The 17,182-nt window shown below is 41.3% G+C and overlaps 1 protein-coding gene across 2 annotated transcripts in view; it reads left to right on the top strand.

Moving 5' to 3' along the window:
* Positions 1-451: 451 nt before the first annotated feature.
* The window catches only part of Polr1D (RNA polymerases I and III subunit AC2 l(2)37Cg), a 48,756-nt gene continuing 32,025 nt past the window's right edge, over positions 452-17,182 (top strand). Inside the window, exons 1-2 of one of the 2 annotated variants that reach the window (XM_067156354.2) lie at positions 452-573; positions 10,357-10,457. In XM_067156354.2, coding sequence (XP_067012455.2) covers positions 559-573; positions 10,357-10,457 — 116 coding nt within the window. In that variant the 5' untranslated portion in view covers positions 452-558. Of the gene's footprint in view, positions 574-9,973; positions 10,270-10,356; positions 10,458-17,182 lie in introns of those variants that run through there. The other variant, XM_067156355.2, reaches the window with a different exon arrangement.

Below are 17,182 nucleotides of genomic sequence, written 5' to 3'. Positions count from 1 at the left end.
ATTTTTGTCTTCCATAAATGTCTCCGGGCCTCATTCGAAGGAAAGGTGAATATTGGTGGATAATCACTTGTATAGTTGGATTTCCGGTGAGCTATGCACAACTTCTTGGCATTGCGGCAATTTATTTAAATTCGCAATACGTCATATTTCCACAAAAATTTGCCACGAAAAGTATTACCGGCACATTCACTGAATTTACATTACCCTACTCACCACATGAAAATAACATACCCCATCCAACCTAAACAATGAGGTCTCATTATCTCAATAAGAACTGTTCATGTAAATCCTCAAATGGTAAATTTAGAGAACAGGCATTCAATGTTCAACTCATGACATTCGTTTAGACCGCCCTAATCACCTAATCACGGCCAACTTGAAGATGGCCATGCCCTAATCGATCAGCTGACGGGCTTAGTATGTTTCGTCCTGGTGTGCTTTCTACCGTACGAACTGTACATCACTAAGGCAGTGATTTCGTCCTCGTACAGAGCACGAGCCGGCACGAGCACACGGTGGTTGTCCGATATTATCTTCATTTGTCCTTGGGAAGGGCAAATGTATGCGTTGTTTGTAAGTACTCCAAATTAAACCCTGAAAACAGCTGTTTGTTAGGGTAAGCTCCTTCTTCACCACTCAATCAATCAATACTGATCTGCATTTAGAGCAGTTGCCCAGGTGGCAGATTTCCTGTCTGTTGTTTTCCTAGCCTTTTCCTAAATGGTTCTTTGCCGGTAAATTAAAGCTTATTCCACACATCCTCTTTGGCTTATTCTATTCCAAATTATTAGCGAAGAGGGGGTTTCTCCTCTGGCTTGAAGGAAATATTGCCTTTGTCAGATAGTTTTCTCCTCCGCCAATGCAGTGAATTGAGATTGTCCGACTCATCGGGTATTCCTTGGAAACAGATGAGTAAAAGGGCATAGTTTTTGCCCTGGGACTCTCCACTTTTTCGCCTCCAACGCAAAAAAAAAAGTACTTTGTAATATAATATTTCAATTGTTGATTTTTTTAAAAATTACAGTAGTCGCAGATGGTTGTTAAATTTAAACATGGAAATTAATTAGGTTTCAGTGTTTTGCTGAAATGCAATGAAAGAAGAAACTGTTGAAACTTATGCAATCCTTAAATTGAAGTCTATGAACAAACCTCCAAACATTTGTGGTTGCAAGTCACAATTTTTTGCAGTGCCACGATTTTTGTTAGCTCGTATTTACTTTATTTGGCAACAATATTCCATTATAGATCTAGTTATTGAACTGGGCATTTAAAATTAGGTTATACCTTCACACGTCAAAACATATTACTAACGGGGTCGGGGAGGTGCAAAAGAGATGTGATGAAGCCAACATGGCATGGCTCGCATGACACCATAGCGCACTCTACAAGGCTGTCAACTTAGGTCTGGCTAGTGAAAAGAACATGGGCCTGTAGGCTATTGGTTAAATCTGGGTTGTGACAAGACCATTAATGGGGTGCGGGCAAGAATATGGGGTCTGGGACGTTAGCCAAAAAACGGCCTATACCACTATGGTGTGACTTATTAAGAAATTTTTTAATTTCACTCCTTCCGACTGATAGGTTTACATTGGGGACACAGCGGCGGCAGAGGCCGAGGCCGAGGCACCTGCACTGTGTCTCTTGTAACCTTTTTATTATAGGCACCAGTGGTGGTGGAGGTGGTAGTGCTACTTTCCTTCACTACAAATGGGCCAACCCTTGAGGTACAACCCAGTCCCTTTCTTCTTTATCTTTCAAACTTTATGGTTTCATTATTTTCGTAAAATGTGCCAGCCCAGTGGACAGATATGATGCATGTCAGCCAGTAAGCTACAGTGAATAGGATCACAGAGATTGGCTGCATTTCGCTGATTTAACTTACTAGTTTCCATTTTAATGTTTTGAGGGTTGGTCTGATTGGTCCCTCGCAAACATAAGGGGAGGATCTCACCTCTCTGCTACTTCAGGTATTGTTTCGCGTCATATTTACATCCTTTACTCGTTCACCCTTGTTAGTAAAGTGCTAATACCTTTCCCCTGACCTTCTCCAGACTCTCTTCCGTCAGGTGATTGGAGGCCAAATCATGATTCATCGGTTAACAACACTTGATCCCATTGTTGTACGGTCCAGCCAGTGTTCCCTTGCAAAACGTAGTCCAGCTGTGCGATGCTTTCTGGTGAGTTCCAGACCTGTAGCAGGTCTTTTAGACTTAAGATTGGCTTCTTCCAGTCTTCTTCAAACGGTTCTCTCACTGACACTGACCCCTCGAACTTGGTGGAGTCAATTTCGTGCTTCAAAGGCGATGGTGTGACGGTTGCGGAGAACTTGAAGTTGTAAGAAATGGTCATCTCTCTCCGATGTTGCTCTTTTCGGGCTTGATCCTGGACTCCTTGCAAAGCTTCCAGTTTCCCTGTACCTTCAAACGGTTCTGGAAATCGTGGAAGGTGTAGTCCTCAACACTTCTGCAACGTAATGCATGCTGTGACCATCTTCTACCAAAACAACAGCTTTTGCAGCTTGTTCAGGGCTTAACGGTACGTTTACTCCAGAAAGCTGATTAAGACAATCACAGAAAGATCCTACAAACACGTGTGATTGAAAGGGAAAAAATTAAAGGTACAACAATAAGTGGTACAAGAGTGGGAAAGCATTATTGGCTCACATCCAGTGATGTGTTTTCCAGGTTGTGCAGGAGAAAAACAATTGAGGCTAATTCAATAAACAATGAACACTTCATTGTTTGCTTGCAAAGCAATGCCAATAACATACCCCGTATTAAAAAATTGGTTGAAGTGCTTCACTTAGATAATTACACAATAATTACACATCATTTTTGGGTGTTGAGTTTTTTGTGCCCCTCAGTGCAGTTTGCCAGACTTCAGAAGAGAGTTAACATTCCATGTTATTATTTTTGCTTGTAATCTTTTAGGTTTTCATAACACTTCAGTTGTCCCCATCCGGAGATCCGAAAGGGGATTATTTTATATCCAAAAAATTTAACCAAAGAACTTTCCATCCTCCTATCCTGAACTTCTGATACCTAGGATACCCTATCAGATCTTTAACCCGACAGCACGGAATGCTGTACTTATATGCAATATGCAGCCTCTGCATTATTTAGCATCTCTCGTAGGAATTGTGTACTAAGTCAAACTTTCTTTTACATTGGGATAGTGTGTTGTTTCGTCTTCCTTTTGGTGGATTTATAAATTTACTGAGGGGTTAATGGAGTGGTTTCCCAATGCCTTCTCCATCTTATACTGTAGGCTATCTAGTGGCCCTTCTTCTACTCGTTCACCTCCCTCCAAGAAGGTGTTGGTACTTGGGAAAGGGGGCATCCTCTTATTCAGGGAGATACGCAGTCCCTGTATTCATAAGCTACGTGTTACACAAACGCTACCTGCTCTCTGCTATGGGGAGGTGAATATCAGGACTATTCCTTCATTGAGTCTACAGTCGTATGGCATTTCCTAAACTCCCCTGAACTTTTAAAGAGGGAATGATTATTATTAACCATTTAAAACCATTTATTTAGATTTTTGTTTTGACTTTTAAATAAATACAACATTTAATTTACAAATGATTTTATCTTGAATGCCAGCCCCACGATGTAGGGGTAGCGTGCCAGCCTCTTACCCGAAGGCCTTGGATCAGGGATTTTTACCTGGATCCGAGAGCTGGTTCGAAGTCCACTCAGCCTACGTGATTATAATTGAGGAGCTATCTGACAGTGAGATGGCGGCCCCGGTCTAAAAACCAAGAATAACTGCCGAGAGGATTTGTTGTGCTGGCTACATGGCACCTCGTAATCTGTAGGCCTTTGGGCTGAGGAGCCGTTGCTTGGTAGGCCAAGGTCCTTTGGGGCTGTTGTGTCATGGGGTTTGGTTTGTTGTTATATCTTAAATCAGGAAGTGCACTCTCATCATTATCTTCCATTGCAGTAACGGGTTATATAATGATGAGAATGGAAGAGGAAATTAGGGAAGAAAATATTAAAGCAATGGTGTTTGCAGATGACTTGATAGTGTAGGGAAATAGGGAAGAGAATGTTGAGGTGCAACTGGATACATGGAATGAAATAGTACAAGGATATGACATGGAATGAAATAAAATAAGGAAATGTGTAGGAGCAAGATGATGCTTACAACCAGAAAAAAAGAAAGACCACTGACTGGAGTAATGATTGCTGGGGAACAGCTGAAGAAGGTGGAGAGCTTCAAGTACCTAGGCAGCTTAATACAAGAAAAATGGAAGAAATAATAAGGAAATAAGTGAACAGGGGAGACGAGCAGAAACACTTCTTAAGAATGTTAGAAGCTTGGTGTAAATTAAAGATGTCCCCCAAGCAGCAGTGGCGATCTGTGGGTGGGGGCAATGGAGAAAACAATACATTTTAGCTGGCTGAAACTAGGAATTAAAGGAATTATTAGAAAAAGCAATTTGTTCCAGCCCTGTTGTCTTATCAGCTAATTATTTCCTTTACTTTAGTTAATTATTAACAAAATTATTAGCAGAAATATGCACAAAATTTTGTTTGTCGCAGCTAACAAGCTTGCATAGCGTCACAAGAAGTAGTGGAGACTTTGCGTGTGCTGTGAGGATGGGTAAGCAGGGGTATATTTTTTTCCAGGGTCATGGACACTGACGTATGATTCACCCACTTGCCGTGCACATTCGTTAGTCTGCAAGTCTCTTTAGTGTCTGTTAGTTTTATAATGTATAGTCAAATACTATTTGATTTTTAATGGTATATTTATGTTGTACTTCTATTTCATTGTAATACATGTGTAATATTGTCCCTTTGATGAAAGATTTATTGTATAATATCAAAATCTGAAAAAACTATTATTACTGCATTTAAGTTGGTAAACGGTCAGCCTTTACCTCTCTGTCAAAATTCGCTCAGAGAGCATCAAGAAACTTACTTTATAGCCTTTTTTCCTTCCCGTTTTGATACATTCCCCCACCCCCACTCCACCTGCTATATTCCACAAATCTGGCTACTTTTTGTTGTCTATACATTTTTTGCCACCCCCCACCACTTCTAATTCCCAACTGCCGCTACTGCCCCAAAAAATATCAGAAATAATGTATCAGACGTACTACTGTATATCCCAATAATCAATCAATTGCAGCTGATCTGCATTTAGGGCTGTTCCAGGTAGCAGATTCCCTATTGGTTGTGTACCTAGTCTTTTCTTAAATTTGTCAAACAATCTCCCTTGGTAAATTATTCTAACCATAATTCCTCTTTCTATAAACAAATATTTCCCCCAATTTGTCCTGTTGTATTCTAACTTTATCTTCATCGTTTCTACTTTTAAAAACTCTACTCAAGCTTATTTGTCTCCTAATATCATTCCATGCTATCTCTATGCTGACACACATAACATACTGCTTAGTCAAGCTGTTCATCTCCTTACTCCCAAGTCCTCCCAGCCCAAAGTTTGCATAATTTTATTAACACTATTCTATTGTCAAAAATCACACAAAACAAATTGTGCTGCTTTCCTTTAGATCTTTTCCACTTCTCAAATCAAATAATCCTGGTGAGGGTCCCATTCACTTCAACCGTATTCTAACGTGCCGAAGTATGTGTGTACCAAATTCATATCACCAGTGCAGTTCCCCAAGTGGGAGCCTTTACAAAAACAGTGATTGCATCCAACTCACAGGAAGAACCTAAGAAGTGTGACCCACAATATCAAGGTCTGCTCGAACCTGGCCAGTCCTATACAAATAACTGCATTGGACTCTACCATAGTGAACACTTCATAAACTCAATAAACCCCTATATCCAGAATCATAGAGTGACACACAATTTCCACCACCAGTTTCAGACTTTTTAAAAATGAAATAAATCCTCAATTCCAAGTTTGAAATATTTACTTCTGTTTTATGACCTGAAACTCATAATGCACGGAAGGGAAATTGCATTGACATGTCTTAGCTAGCTGTAGCCACTGTTAATGCAGCCCTAATATTGCTGTACTTTATGTATGCTTATAACATTATAAAAAATGTATATAATTAAATTCAGACACATATTTCAGAAGCCTACTTGTGCTAACAAAATTCATCGTTTAACAAAATCACTTTAAAAAGTTTGCTATTTTTTTATACTTTTATCAACCTGCTTTTTTCCTCCGTTGTCTGTGTCTGTTACATCATCAGCCCAGTGGCTGGTTGAATCCTCAAATAGCATCATCATCAGCAATAGCACTACTAAATGTTATGCGGTTACAGGGAAATCGCAAATGAGGCGTACTATAGCAGTCACCATTTCGGAAGGCCCTTGGCCTGGTGTGCACCTTGGAAAATCATGTGACCTTCATCCAGTAGCGTGCAGTATTGGACTGGTCACCGCTTAGTAAGGCTGACTCATTTATTAAAATAAAACCTTGATCTATAAAATAAAGTGTTAAGATTGACATGTGTTTCTTTTTACCTTGGAGGTTTAGGGTTGAATTTTCTTACTTATCATTTTAAGGGCTCCCCGTGGCTAAATAGTTAGCATGCTAGCCTTTCATCACAGGGATCCCTGGTTTGAATCCCAGCAGGATCGGGAATTTTAACCATAATTGGTTAATTCGCCTGGCACGAGGACTGGGTGTATGTGCCGTCGTCATCATTATTTCATCCTCATCACGACACGCAGGTCACTAAGGGTGTAAAATCAAAAGACCTGCACCAGGCCTCTCCGGAGGCCACACACCATTAATTAATTATTTTAAGGGCTTATTTGCCTCCCTATTTTAGGTATGTTTAGAGCCACCAAATCCTCGCCTTACTTATGAGTGAAAGGGGCTGTGATACAACAACCATATAAACCAGATAGCAAGCCCACGATTTGCGACTTGTACCCGTATTGGATATCAAAATGTAAAAACTTGGGAGTATTTATATACACATGCTACTGAACTTCAGAATGCCTGCAGATAATACACACCATTGTTTCCATTGTTTAAATTGAAGTAATCATTTTCAAATTACCTGTTATTATTTTGACATTCTAGAATAAACGTAGCATGAAATGTTGTTTTCTTCCAAATTTGTCCGTGCTCGGTATTTGAACTCGTAAAGCTCGTCCTGAGTTATGTAAAAAGTTTACATTCTCACAGGTACATATGAGCGGGTAAGGAAAGGACGGGTTTGTAACTCGAGACTCTGCAGAGAAACTCTCACTTGCTGTTTTCTCTCTCCCCTATGGCTCCAAATCTTTTCCCAAATTTGTGACCATCATCTAATATCGTCATTAGCCTATTATTATCTATATATTAAGAGTTTACTAAAAACACCTTTAGCAAATCCATCCGTTCTGTTGGACTGATTTGCTTCATTGTTGCTTTATTATCTCCAGAATTACCTGCTGGTGAATCGTGAGACATTGATGGGTCTCTAAGTTAAGCCAACTTTGAGGAATCGTAAAATCAAATCATTAAATGATCACTCCAATAATTGCAGGCGAAGGCTTACCCTAACCCACAATACATTCTGTACTTAGCAGGGTGCTAAGCGACTAACACTTTCATTAATATTCTGATTTAATTATTTGATTTTCATCCTTAGTAGTGTCGTTGCACGCAGCCATGTTTGATTACTACCTGTCAAGCCATAGTATACATTTCCTCTTGATCATGGAAGAAAATTTATTCTGTGGTATATACTCTTTGATTCTCTAACCTTCTCCAGCTGCTTAATATACTCAACAGATGGCAGAACTTCCCTGTTAACTTACATGCTGCTGATAGAAAATGACTTACGCACAGACGGGGAGGTTTCAAGTCGACTACAGTAGCCTTCTGTATGGCCATTACTAGTAATAAAGCGCAGGGACAACCTCCTGAAAAAGTGGATGTCTGCTTACCCGAACCAGTATTCAGTCACAGCCAATTGTATGTTGCACTACCTCGGGCAATGAAAATGTTGATCCAGATACCCCCAAGTGGTCGAAAGAAGTGTTACAAACTACATAACCAACTAATCAGTTATTATGTACTGGTATTAAATGTTCATAAAACTATTGAAAAGGCAGGCAAAACAATATGACTACGACAGACATATCAAGACGAGTTATGTGACTTGTTTATAACGAATGGTGCGGAGCAGAGCGGATCCACTTGTTGTTATTATTTATTTATTTAGTTAGTTATTGGACAGAGAATGGCAATCCGAGGAGGAAGTTGCTTATTAGTTAACGTTGCTTATTGTAGATGCTTACATGCAATAATTATTATTATTATTATTATTATTATTATTATTATTATTATTATTATTATTATTATTAAATTTAGCCTTAATAAGACACCAATTCGCAATTTGCCTGAAGTAGGTTGGGAAAAGTCTGAAGAATGGGCACTGAAACTCACCATGGACCGAGTTTGAACCACTTCAAGAAAACTTGTGATGCTTACTGCATTACCAGGCTTTGTGTCTGTCCTTATTTGTTAAAATTTTTAAAAACATAATCGTGTCAAATTTCAGGATTTCAACAGAATACCGAATACAAATAGAAATGCACCTCTGGTTAGCATGTGGCTAGGGATGGAGGGTTGGCAACATCACAGTGAGGGGAGGAATAAAACAGACACAGTCGTCTCCTCTCTCTGCATAGCCAAGGAAGGGCCTTCCTTAGTGGTGACTGGTTTAGGCAAGATGAGGAGTGAGGTAGTTTGCCATTGCTTTCCTCGCTGGACCAGAAAGTGCTATTGCAGCACGACTGACCCTATGAGTAACACATTTCTTAACAATAAGACACACTGGTCGTGCTCTGAATGTTATTACTCAGCACAAACCACACCCCCGCAGTTTCCATATTGTCACAGCCATGGTTGTCTAGCTCCATGGCTAAATAGTTAGCGTGCTGGCCTTTGGTCATAGGGGTCCTGGGTTCGATTCCCGGCAGGGTCGGGAATTTTAACCGTAATTGGTTAATTCCGCTGGCACGAGGACTGGGTGTATGTGTCCTTCATCATCATTTCATCCTCATTACGACGCGCAGGTCGCCTACGGGAGTAAATTCAAAAGACCTGCACCTGGCAAGCCGAACTGTCCTCGGACACTCCCGGCACTAAAAGCCATACGCCATTTCATGTTTTCATAGCCATGGTTGGGACTTCAGTGGAAGCTACATTTTGCTCTGGCCTGCGCCAGATTATTGCATCCGTCAAGAAATGGCAACGGGCAAATGATTTCAAATCAGCATTATTTTTTTACGTCGCACCGACACAGATAGGTCTCGTGGCGATAATGGGATAGGAAAGGCCTAGGAGTGGGAAGGAAGTGGCCGTGGCCTTAATTATTAAGGCACAGCCCCAGAATTTGCCTGGTGTGAAAATGGGAAACCACGGAGAAATCAGTAATTGTCATCGCACCTATATCATTCCCCTTCTGTTCCACAGCATCAGCAGAAGATAACTTCGTTTTTTACACATAAAAGTAAAATTTTTGGTTTGGAAGCCTCAAATTTTGAAATATTCCGCAGAAATAACGTGCGTCACAAATGAGAAGCGGGAAGCGCATTGCATACACTGGTGATTGCCAATCTATTGCACACACACTGCCTTACTTAGCGGGCAAATTTCGCGGATCTGTTGCCCGTAGTGGCTAACTGGCTACAGTCGTCGAGTCGTGAAAAGTACAAAAGAAGTAAATTAAAATAATATAGCAGACACTTACCTAACTTAAACTTAATATCCTAAAATAAACATAAAAAAAAAACACCTTTCATATAATACTTCCTCCCAGGAAGTGTTTATTTTCAGTTGCATTAAAATGAATTTCCTTGAACGCCAGTCAGCATTAAATAAACAAATAGATAAATAATATTAATAGTACTACTACTACTATAAAGGATAAATTAATTCTGGTTAAAACGTCAAATGAAGACACCAATGCATTGACTGTAGGGAATTTCGTGTAGACCCTGAGAGGGAGGTTTCACCGATATTGGTATCACTGACTGAAGAAAGAAATCAGTCAGTCCTGTCAGCCCCCGAATTTTCTCCCGTTTTAAAATACCTCACTGTGTCCCCCTGTGTCTGTTACTCTGTTCCCGCTGTTCCCCTCTTTTCTGTTCGTGGTTATGTGCGTAGATACTAGAGTTGGACTGTCTTAGTTGTAGCTATTTTGTGTCTTAGTGCAAAGCACGTGGTACATAATAAATCTATACATTCTTTTTTCTAATTTTGTGTGTGATTTACGAAAATAAGTGATACCAGCAAAACTTCACGACTGAAAACATGGAGAAGCAGTTCCGAATTGCCGTAGTATGTATCGGAGCTGACGTAAGAAATGTTTTTGTGGAACGTAAAGTGGTCTACGACTTGAGTTTGTTACCTTTTCTCTCTTTTTAGTTGGCTGGTGATGAAAAATCTGATGGAAAATCACGGACGTTTGTATTCCAGGATGAAGGGCATACGCTAGGAAATGCTCTGAGATGTATTATTGTGAGATAGTAAGTACAGTTTTGTCTATTATAACGTAAGTTTGCGATGTAAAGTGAGGTTATATCACTGAATGTTAGTTGTTACGATTAGTAACACGTATTACACGGCATAAAACCGTGTTACCATACATTCAAATTGTTTATAGCCTAACTAAAATGACCCTTAAAGGACCCCTTGTATGGAGGATAACTTTTTCGACCTATCACAAGTTAGTGGTTAATTGCCATTGTGAAAATACTAACGTTGCCAGCTTCGCCCACTCCTCTCGTCACCAGCAACCAATGGTGCAGAGCCCCCTCAGGTTGGAAATGAGGTAAAGGAGTTAACTGATGGTTCTTTCAGCATTATAACTGTACTACGTCTGCATGTGCCACAATATAAGTTTCAAATGGTAAATTTTATAAACCTCCCCTCATACAGTATTGCTCGTAGAAGAGTGACATGTCAGTTGCCAAGCTTACAGACTCACTGACGTGCTTCAAAAATACATTTTTATAATTAAATTTTATAAGAATGTATGACATTTTTCATTCCGGTGCTGCTTCCGTACCCGGTGTGCAGATTTAGGGATGATAAAAATCATATAAGAATGATGTGCAACGATACCTTAAGTAGCAGAAAGGAGAGATCCTTCCTTCATGCTTGCCAGAAACCCACCATCCCGCCCCAAAAAATATTCTTACATATATAGAAGAATTAAAACTGAGACTGTGTAAATGAGATGATAGCGACCGTGTGCTGTGTTCCTATTGGCCGGCTAATGTTCTCAAAGAGTTCCTATTCGCCGGACAAGCTTTCTAATGTCTCCGACAGAGCTCGCATCGTGTGGATGTACAGGGCTGCCATATTCGCTAAAAGTAAGAGAACCATAAATTCCTAACTCGCTGAAACCTATCTTTGCAAATCCAGACCAAGCTCTGTCCCTTCGAGAGGCTCTTAACTATGGCTGCGGCGCATACTGCCCGCACGGCAAGAAAAAAAATGTAATTTAGCAGCTCTAACCTATCTTTGCAAATCCAGGCCAAGCTCTGTCATGAGAACAGTGGCCCCCTTTGGGGGCCACACTCCCTTCAAGAGGCTCTTAACTATGGCCGCGGCGCATACTGCCCGCACGGCAAGAAAAAAATGTGATTTAGCAGCTCTAACCTATCTTTGCGAATCCAGGCCAAGTTCTGGTCTTGTCACTAAGAATGCGTAAGTTGGCAAGCCTCCCGAGTGTTACGTGACGTCGCCCGTTTCACGCCATGTTGGATGTCTAACCTCACTTTTGCACACCAGGTACGGAAGCTTTACCTTCATGCCATGTGCATCAAGAGTCTGCTGAAATTTATAATAGATTGATGTCTCCCAAAAGGGCTGATGACCTAGATGTTAGGCCCATTTAAAACTCAAGCGTCATCTGTCTCCGATGATTTAGTACTAATAGATGTGATTGCCAACTGTGGTTAGTTAATTGTCTGCACTCTATATCCCTACCCCCTACCCTCCATTCTGTGTCCAGTAGAATGTTGCTACAATCCAGGTCTATCTTGGACTGGCACTAAGAGGTATCTCACCAGCACTTGCTATCATGGTTAACATGTAAGATACTAACCAGCTTATTACTAGGGATTGGACAAATGGTTACTCTCCAGTATCGTGTTCCTGATGCATATCCGTTACCCTGCAGCATGTAACGAACGGCTATATCATTGTCAGCTTTCCGCCACTATCCAACATAGCATGTGCTGCTGTCGCTGTATGGAATGCTAGAGGCCTAACAGCCACTTCGCAGCCCTAACCTGGGGGCTTACGACCCCAGACCCCCTTTGCTTGATCCCAGTCCAATGCTTTTGTCAATAGCCAGACTTAACCAATCCAGAACAATGGTTTTATCACTAGCTAGACTTAACCAATCCAGACCAATGGTTTTGTCATGAGCCAGAGCTAACCAATCCAGACCAATAGCTTTGTCACTAGCCTGCATGATAAATTACTTCATCGGTTTGAATGCCCTGCTATCACCATGTGGAATGCTAGAGGCCCAACAGCCACTTCGCGGCCCTAAGCTGGGAGGCTTACACCCCCAGACCCCCTTTGCTCAGTCACAGTCCAAACCAATCTGCTAGCCTAGTTTGTAAGTTCGAAATTACCACCACTGCACCTAACAATGTATGACTAGTTCTTAACGTTAAGATTTGGCAGCCCTGTGCACTACACGATCATCACCATCGTGAGAAGTCGGCGAGTAAGCAAACAAATGACAGTGCAATCACACTTAGATGTCTGCGCTGAAAAACTGCTGCATTATCTGTATTTTTGCCCACTGGAATATTAGGTTGGAGTGTTAGGATATAAAAGTTACATACGTCAATTGTTGGGAGGAGCATTCAGTGTATCTGTTGCCTCTTTTAGCCCCTAACCACACCTTAATAAGTACTTATAAATAGCAATACTCTTTCATCTCGCTTTCTTCTATCCCACTGTCCCTTTCGCCAGCTCGTACTCGCATTCTTAACTATTCGTAGAAAATATTTGCAATGACTCATTTACATTTCGTAGATGTCCAAGTATCTGTAGTTACACAGACACTGGGACCCGACATTATAAAATATGTTGATGAACGACTGTCATATACACTTCAGATACTGCCAGAATTAGAGATAAGGAAATAGTCCTATCAGGCAAGATGTAAACTGAGTTTCATCCAGTATCTGCCATGCGGTTAGGGGCGCGCAGCTGTGAGCTTGCATCCAGGAGATAGTGGGTTCAAATCTCACTGTCGGCAGCCCTGAAGCGTTTTGCGTGGTTTCCCATTTTCACACTAGGCAAATGCTGGGGCTGTAACTTAATTAAGGCCACAGTCGCTTCCTTCCAACTCCTAGTCCTTTCCTGTCCCATCGTCGCCAAAAGACCTATCTGTGTTGGTGCAACGTAAAGCCATGCTGAACCCACCATCTCCCGAATAAAAGCTAACAGCTAGGCAACCCAAACCGTGTAGCCAACTAGTTCTGTAAATCCAGTATAAAAAGCTTCAAAATTTTTGTCTTCCACATACAATGAAGGTTGGAAATATGCAGTAAACAACTGTGCTGCACTGCCCTACAGGTTGCAGTCGATGACTAAAATTTCAGGAGGCACAGTTACACATGATGGGACTTGCGATGCATTTTCAGGACCTGATATTTGAGTACCATGTACATTATCAGAACTACATGAACCGGTAGAATTTTAAAAAATGTTCTTTTATTACTACTATTATTATTGGATACAGTCTTTCAACACGTTTTTAAGAAACTGTTTCCCTGTAATTGAATTTTTGTCCACATAAATCATATTTAGTCTTTTGCTCATTGTCCAGAACACAGAGTGAAACACGAGATGCAAAGTGGGAAGACCACACATAACTATTTTGAGGAACTACGCTACTGTATGTATTACCACCAGTAAGCCTAATACTTTAGGTAAAACTTCCATACCCAGTGGGCGGAAGTGAAATTAGAGATCCAACATGGCACGGCTCGGATGACGTCACCTAACACTTGGCAGGCTTGCCAACTTATGCATTCTTAGTGACAAGACCATGGGGCTGGATTGGTTAGGTCCAGGGAGTGACAAAACCATTTGTGTGGATGGTGAGGTCTGGCTAGTGACTAAACCATTGGCTTGGGGGCAAAGAAAGCCCGTAGGCCTCAAGTGTCCCACATGACACCACCAATGGTTTGGATAGGTTAGGGTAAGTTAGTGACAAAACCATTGGTCCGGATAGGTTAGGGTGGGTTAGTGACAAAACTACTGGTCTGGATATGTAAGACAAAAAAATACAAGGATTGACAGCAACACATTCTATACAACACAATGTTAAACACTTGAATTAACGAACAATAACTTGCCTTAACATGGGGGATAGAGCACGCGTACTGCGAGAAGAAATTGGTGGATCCCTTCTGCATGAGGGAGCAAGTATTTGAATAGATGATCTGATAAATACCCAAGGAAATTCTCTTTCTGCCAGATACGGGTAGGGATTCCCTAACGTTTCTCCACTTTCGATTGTGTTTGTGTGCATGAGTTCTTACCCCTGCGAGACATTCTCACTCATTTCGTGGACATATTCACTCTTCTCGGTGCCCACATATTCCACTAAATGATCGTAAGTTTTAAGTTGAGAAATCCATCATCCTGGAGGCAGTTGTAGGCCTTCCAGCAGTCAGAGATTAGTGTAGTCCCGGGCAAAATGTACTCTTTAATAATGGCCAGTAACATAGCACTGTCCCAAGATTCCACAGGTACAACAACAAATTTCTTGTTATTCTCACGTTTAAACCCACCGAAAACACGACCTACCACGTGATGGCCGCTGTTATGTTTTATCTTCCCAAACTTTGCCTCGTCTATTTCGACTACTACAGCTACTCCTGCAAGTCTTGTAGAATTGCGAATGACTCAATCTTCATAAACTTCCTGACAGTACAAGGACCACTGTTGTTTATAAGTTTCATTGTGTTTTTTGTAAAGTACAAGGACCAATCGTACACTGTTTCTGAACTTTCAGCTCGGGCTCAATTACTGGATAGTGGGGAGGAGGGTGTGCCTCTAAAGAGGTACCTGTCTTCGCCGACTGTTTAATCCTGCACTCTTTTTTTTTTCACACTTGAAGAAATACCTACTTTCGGATACTTTAAATTCTCAATCCCTACCACAGACTCTGCAGGAAATAACTCTCTTTATGATGATGCCTTGACTTACTAAAAAATCTGGAAGTAGCCTGGGGCCAGCCCCCAGAAATACTTTACTTTTATAACCTATTGTAGGATTTCTATTGGCTGAGATACAATCGGATGTGACTGGCTATGCAGTGATCTCCCCAGAAAGTTTCGTCAGCCGGGTGGCAGGAATGAGTAGCCGGGTGAGGTTAACTACGTAAAAAATTAATATGATAACATTACAATTTATTCTCCTCTGGGCATTAAGAGTATCAGGCAGGTTAACATTAACTGCATAATTGAACTATTCTGGTTCTATCACAAATGAGACATAACAGACTATTTTGAACGTCTAGTGTTCTACAGCTCGTCATAGTTAGGTAACACCGAGGCGCAGCACTCTGTTGCTGTGGAGTGCCATACAGGTTTGAAACCTCGTGCGAAATTGAGTGCTCACATGCGATTCCATGCTAAATAGACATAGTTCGCACACGACACTACGTAATAGTCAAGCTAAACTGATCCAGTTATGCTGAAAATAATGAAGATTTATCATTTAAATAAACCACTTTACAGTATTGGTGTTTTAATTTGGAACACACATTGACTTAAGAATGTATTGTTATGTAACTAGCACATATCTAGGTTATGTTAGCCAGCTAGTTTGTAAAAATGGTAGGGCGGTGCACCCATTAAAAAGGTTATAGGGAGAACACTGCTACGTCAGTATCAGCTTTTTGCCTCTGTGCAACATAGAATGCGCTGCTATTGCCTTACGAAATGCTAGAGGCCTAACAGCTGTTCCAGGCCCCCTTTTTTTGCTTGATCACTGTTTTTTGTCCATAACCAGACGTAACCAATCCACTTTGCAGCCCTAAACTGGGGGCTTATGACAGCCTTGTGCACCGCACAATCACATCGACTATGAGGAAGAAGCAAAGGACAGTGCATTCGCGTCTAGATGTCTGCGCTGAAAAAGTGGTGCAGTAACTGAACTTAAGCCCTCTTTTCTGCTGTTTATTAGGTGGACATTTTTTCACCCATGTGTTTCTTCTATGTTTACTCCATGCACTCAAGCTTGTACAGCAAGTTGATTTACACCAGTTAACTTCCTTTGTTCTGGCTTGTTATCCTCATAAATGAGATTGTGATTTGTAATCTTATGACTTAGTTTCATCTCCTGGATATGCGTCTCCATTTCAACCGATCTGGTAAAGCTTTAGTACCCATCCCATGAAGGGTAACATCCTTGGCCAGTATAATCATCGCTGGCATATCGCAGAATAGTTTCCGAGCCGGGCAGAGTGGCTCAGATGGTTGAGGCGCTAGCCTTCCGACCCCAACTTGGCAGGTTCAATCCTGGGGCCAGTCCTGTGGTGTTTGAAGGTGCTCAAGTACGTCAGCATCGTGTCTGTAGATTTACTAGCACGTAAAAGAACTCGTTTGTTTGTTTGTTTGTTTGTTTGTCCAACCCTTGTCCCGTTTCCCTACGGGGTCGGGTATGAGGTGAGATGAATTTGTCGTGGCGGTTTTTTATGACCGGATGCCCTTCCTGACGTCAACCTCATCAGAGGAGTTAATGAGAGATGAAATGAATATTTCAGATTCCGTATGGGAATCAACATCTATATCATCTGATGGCCAAGCAGGCATCAATTTTTGATAATGGGACAAAGTGTCTCATAGTGCATTGGCACTGCCGGTGGCTACAATTAGCTTACGCAGTGGCCTCCACGGTATGCACTAGCCAGCGTCTTGGTAGGTGTGCTAGGTACCAACTGATGAGCCCGGCCTAGCACACGAGGACGAAACGCTGGCAACCAGGAATGAGTTAGCTGGAAAATTTATAATGTCCAATAACGGACCATTTATATTGGTATTATAAATTTACTCATTCGGAACAAATATTTCAGATTCCCTATGGGAATCAACATCTATATCATCTGATGGCCAAGCAGGCATCAATTTTTGATAATGGGACGAAGTGTCTCATAGTGCATTGGCACTGCCGGTGGCTACAATTAGCTTACGCAGTGGCCTCCACGGTA

This window comes from Anabrus simplex, chromosome 12, assembly GCF_040414725.1.
Source record: "Anabrus simplex isolate iqAnaSimp1 chromosome 12, ASM4041472v1, whole genome shotgun sequence".
In the NCBI taxonomy this organism is placed as follows: Eukaryota; Metazoa; Arthropoda; class Insecta; order Orthoptera; family Tettigoniidae; genus Anabrus; species Anabrus simplex.
This window is presented reverse-complemented; position numbering and strand designations above follow the sequence as displayed.